Source organism: Aspergillus pseudodeflectus (genome assembly GCF_044049435.1).
Source record: "Aspergillus pseudodeflectus strain CBS 756.74 chromosome Unknown BJX68scaffold_124, whole genome shotgun sequence".
Classification (NCBI taxonomy): Eukaryota; Fungi; Ascomycota; class Eurotiomycetes; order Eurotiales; family Aspergillaceae; genus Aspergillus; species Aspergillus pseudodeflectus.
The window spans coordinates 1-4,022 of record NW_027263900.1 but is presented as its reverse complement, the minus strand read 5'-3'; the positions used below and the strand labels follow the sequence as shown (position 1 = coordinate 4,022).

The 4,022-nt window shown below is 50.1% G+C and overlaps 1 protein-coding gene across 1 annotated transcript in view; it reads right to left on the bottom strand.

The window, feature by feature from the left end:
- Positions 1 to 3,206, bottom strand: part of BJX68DRAFT_273615 (uncharacterized protein) — a gene marked incomplete at both ends in the record, with an annotated part of 3,926 nt that extends 720 nt beyond the window's left edge. Inside the window, 2 exons of the mRNA XM_071047501.1 lie at positions 61 to 2,120; positions 2,189 to 3,206. Coding sequence (XP_070891949.1) covers positions 61 to 2,120; positions 2,189 to 3,206 — 3,078 coding nt within the window. The remainder of the gene's footprint in view (positions 1 to 60; positions 2,121 to 2,188) is intronic.
- Between the last annotated feature and the right edge of the window lie 816 nt (positions 3,207 to 4,022).

Genomic DNA, 4,022 nt, shown 5'->3' with positions numbered 1-4,022 from the left:
CTGAGAGGCGAGTCGATCAGGGTGCTCTTCAGCCAGTGTCTTGTACTGGAGTGCAACCACATGCTCCAGAAGCTCCACTGCTTGCTTAATCTGGCCACTGGATCGATATGCACGAGAAAGTGCATTCTGAGAAGTGAGTCGATCAGGGTGCTCTTCAGCCAGTGTTCTTTCCCGGACTGCAACCACATGCTCCAGAAGCTCTACTGCTTGCTTGATCTGTCCATTGGCTCGATAGGAACCAGCAAGTGCATGCTGAGAGTCGAGTCGAGATGGGTGCTCTTCAGCCAGTGTCTTGTACTGGAGTGCGACCACATGCTCCAGAAGCTCCACTGCCTGCATGATCTGGCCATTGGCTCGGTATGCACCAGCGAGCGCCTGCTGAGAAGCAAGTCGATCAGGGTGCTCTTCAGCTAGTGTTCTTTCCTGGACTGCAACCACATGCTTGAGAAGCTCCACTGCCTGCTTGATCTGTCCATTGGCTTGATATGCACGCGCGAGCTCATGCTGAGAAGCAAGTCGAGAAGGGTGATCTTCAGCTAGTGTCCTTTCCCGAACTATAACCACATGCTCCAGAAGCTGCACTGCTTGCTTGATCCGGCCATTGGCTTGATATGCACGCGCGAGCGCATGCTGAGAAGTGAGTCGATCAGGGTGCTCTTCAGCTAGTGTTCTTTCCTTAACTGCAACCACATGCTCTAGAAGCTCCACTGCTTGCTTGACCTGGCCATTGGCTTGATATGCACGCGCGAGCTCATGCTGAGAAGCGAGTCGAGATGGGTGCTCTTCGTCATATTTTCTTTTGTCCCAGTCACAACATTCTTCAAGGTACTGCACGGCTTCTGTCGCTCGGCCATCCGCTAGAAGGCATATTGAAACTTTGTAAAGCAGATCATAGCTTCGCCAAATGCCTTGGACTTCTTCTTTCCTTAAAAGTCCTAGTGCGTGTGGTAAATAGGTCTTCAACTTGCCTCTGTTTGTATGATCAGCGTCAGGGAAGATCTCTTCTAGTCTTGTAAGGGTTGCGAGGGTCCACTTTGACAGACTTCCACTTTTTCTCAGCCAATTGCGCGTCGCAAGGTGAACAAGTCGATGCAGGTCGAATGATTTGGTAGGCCGCCTGGTCACAAAGGCATACCCCTCCAGCACCCCGATGGATTCGACCAATGCCTTACGGGACTCCCCTTGTGGCAGTGGTAGAAGAGACTCGGGAATTTCTGTCGGCTCTATGCATGCCATGAAAGACAAAATATCAGTAGCGAGGCGATTGGTACGCTGTACACGCTCAAAGGATATAAGCCATGTGGCGGCCACTGGATTCGTAGTGTTGTAAGGACGCCAATCGTCCTCGAATTCCTCACTTAACAGGTTAATCACCTCTTCTTCCTTTGTAGATAAGAGCGATAGGTAGTCCGAGAGCCCACTCAGACAGTTCTCATTGATATAAGAAGCAGCCTGTACGATTGCTAACGGAAGGTAAGTGAGCTGCTTAAGAAGCAGCGCAGCTTGATTCCTATCTTGTAACAGAGATTTATCCACCAGCCGTTCGTTAAGAAGCTCTAGCGCTCTGGCCTCGTCCAATTCTGAGACTCTGATCACATTTTGCATCGCAAGCTTAGAGGCGATTTTCTTGAAACGCGTAGTAAATAGAACGCTGCCTGTCCTACTCCATGGAACATAGTCGCTCAACCGGCATGGCTCGGTGGTACCTTCGGGCTTGCCAAACCACATGTTGATGTCATCCACATTATCGAATATTAGCAACCATTGGCCCGCGCTACTGTCGCAGAGGTAATCCTTGACAAGCTTCTTGGCATCTGCTCCCTCTTCCTCGAGTCCTGGCAACCGTAGCTGCTGGGCAATGTGGAAATACGTTCGTTGGAGGGTCTCAAAGTTCGTAGCTGGGATCCAATAAATTGAGCACTCTGGTCGCGTCTGCTGGGTCCGGCACGCGAATTCTAGTGCAATCTGTGTTTTACCGACACCACCAAGGCCGGTGACTGCAGCCTTGTGTTGGCAGCCTGGGGAAAACAACAGCTCTTCAAGCTGACTAAGCTGTTCACCACGGCCAACAAACCCCTCGTTCTTCGGTAAAGGAATATTCCTGAAAACAATATGGCTGGCTGACGAGTTGTCAGCGGGGCCTAGCTTAGAAAGGCTTCTTAAGAGTACTCCTGAAAACTTGACTCACCTTCTCGGCTTTCAGGCACCCAGTACTCCAAGAAAGCCTTTGCCACCGAGGCTCCGGTCGCGGCTGCGTACGCCTGCCACAACTTGTTCTTGTGGCTATCAGCATAGTCACACACACCCTTGATGATGATACATGGGATGTTGTCCCATACCCCTGCTCCCTCCATTTCAAATCCGATGGCCTTCTCTTTTCTGGCTATTTCATCTCGATGCTGTCCAGACTTCATCACCGTGTCGGCAGAAGCAACTGGTCCAATATATATAGACGTCTGATTGGCTTTAGATATATCTCGATATCGGACTTGTTGGCCACTATCACAATCAAGCTCGTCACAGTCCTTTTCTAACGCCTTTTCACAGATCTGCTCTGGTGAGTTGCTTTCAACGCAGGAACATTCAGCAGGAGAAGTGTGGCTATAATGTTTGTGAAGGTAGGAGGCCCTAAAAAGCACATCACTGACTCCTGGGTGACTCCACCTCGCCTGTTTTTGCTGGAGAACTTGAAGATATTGTTGTGTCTGGTTCAGAAGTTCACTGCGAGAATTCTCAGCACGGAGGCCGTTTAAAAGTGCCCGAATCTCTTGAACTGGCCTTCCCAGCGTGTTTTGAACGCCAGTCTTCCTTTGATAACCACCAGGGTATTGCCTGCCGAAATCATATTCGATCACCGAATCGCCGATAATCACATCACCTAAGAATATCTCGTGATACTCAGGTGGAGAAGGCGCACCCCCACAAATACCAACCACCAGGGCAAGCTTGACGCCCCTGTAGCTGATCTTCAGGCTAGAGGCAACACCTGCTGCACTTCTCTTTCCCATTTCTGGCATATAGCACAAGACCACGTCATGTTTGCCAAGCCTTCCATTTATGTACGCATTCGCATCGCCTGGTGCTTTGCTGTAGTGTGTTCCTAGTCGATCGTAATGTTCGTCGAACAGGGCCTCAACAGCCTCAGCCTCAAGGGGGAGGGCGCAGATGATCGCGATCGCAAAATCATTGCGGCTTTTCGGTCGCATTTCGGAAAAACCTGCAAAGAATATTAGAAGAATAAGGTAGAGCTTGCTGGATACCTGTGCCACGGCTATGGTATGAAGACGTCGACATGAGGGTGAGCAGAGCTGAGGTCGCGAGACAGTTGAGGAGTGTTTGCGTCTGCGGCCTCACGCTTGTACTCACCAATAACAGGTCTGCAATAGCCGCCCCATGGAGGCGCAGCGCGGATGCTGGCACAGCATGCTGCTCAATGGGATAATAACTAAGGGATTTATCAGTTTCGCCATGAAGGCTGATTTCCTGAGTAGGAAACGTCTATGTCCAAATTCGAGTCACACTGGTGTCGAGAGCGGGTCCACCCGTTCCCTGGTAGCACGTTATCCGCGAAAACTGTCGGAGCATACTGACCCCTGGTACCGCCTGCCCCTAGGGGTCGACCTCGCTTAGTCATCATTTCCTTTATAACGTAATTCCCGGGTCGTCCGATCATCCCGGGTCATCCGATCACCCATCAAAAATATAGATACTTGTCGAACTTGAAGCTATTCCCAACAACGCAATTCTTAATATTTTTAATTAAACTAAGTTTGACGGCGATTAGGACACCCAGTTCGAATATGGCCCTGTATACCACATTCACTACACCTTGGTGGCGCACGTTTTCGGGCTCCAGAAGCGAGCGGAGTAGAACTACTAGGACCTCCTTCATCCACATTTAATTGCTCATTTCTCAACGTAATTAGGTCCCTTGCCTCTTGCACTTGTAGACCAGCTATAGGACTCATTTGCCGTTTAGATCGACCTTTTTTTTGCTGTTGAATCTGGCTTTCTGCGCGGAG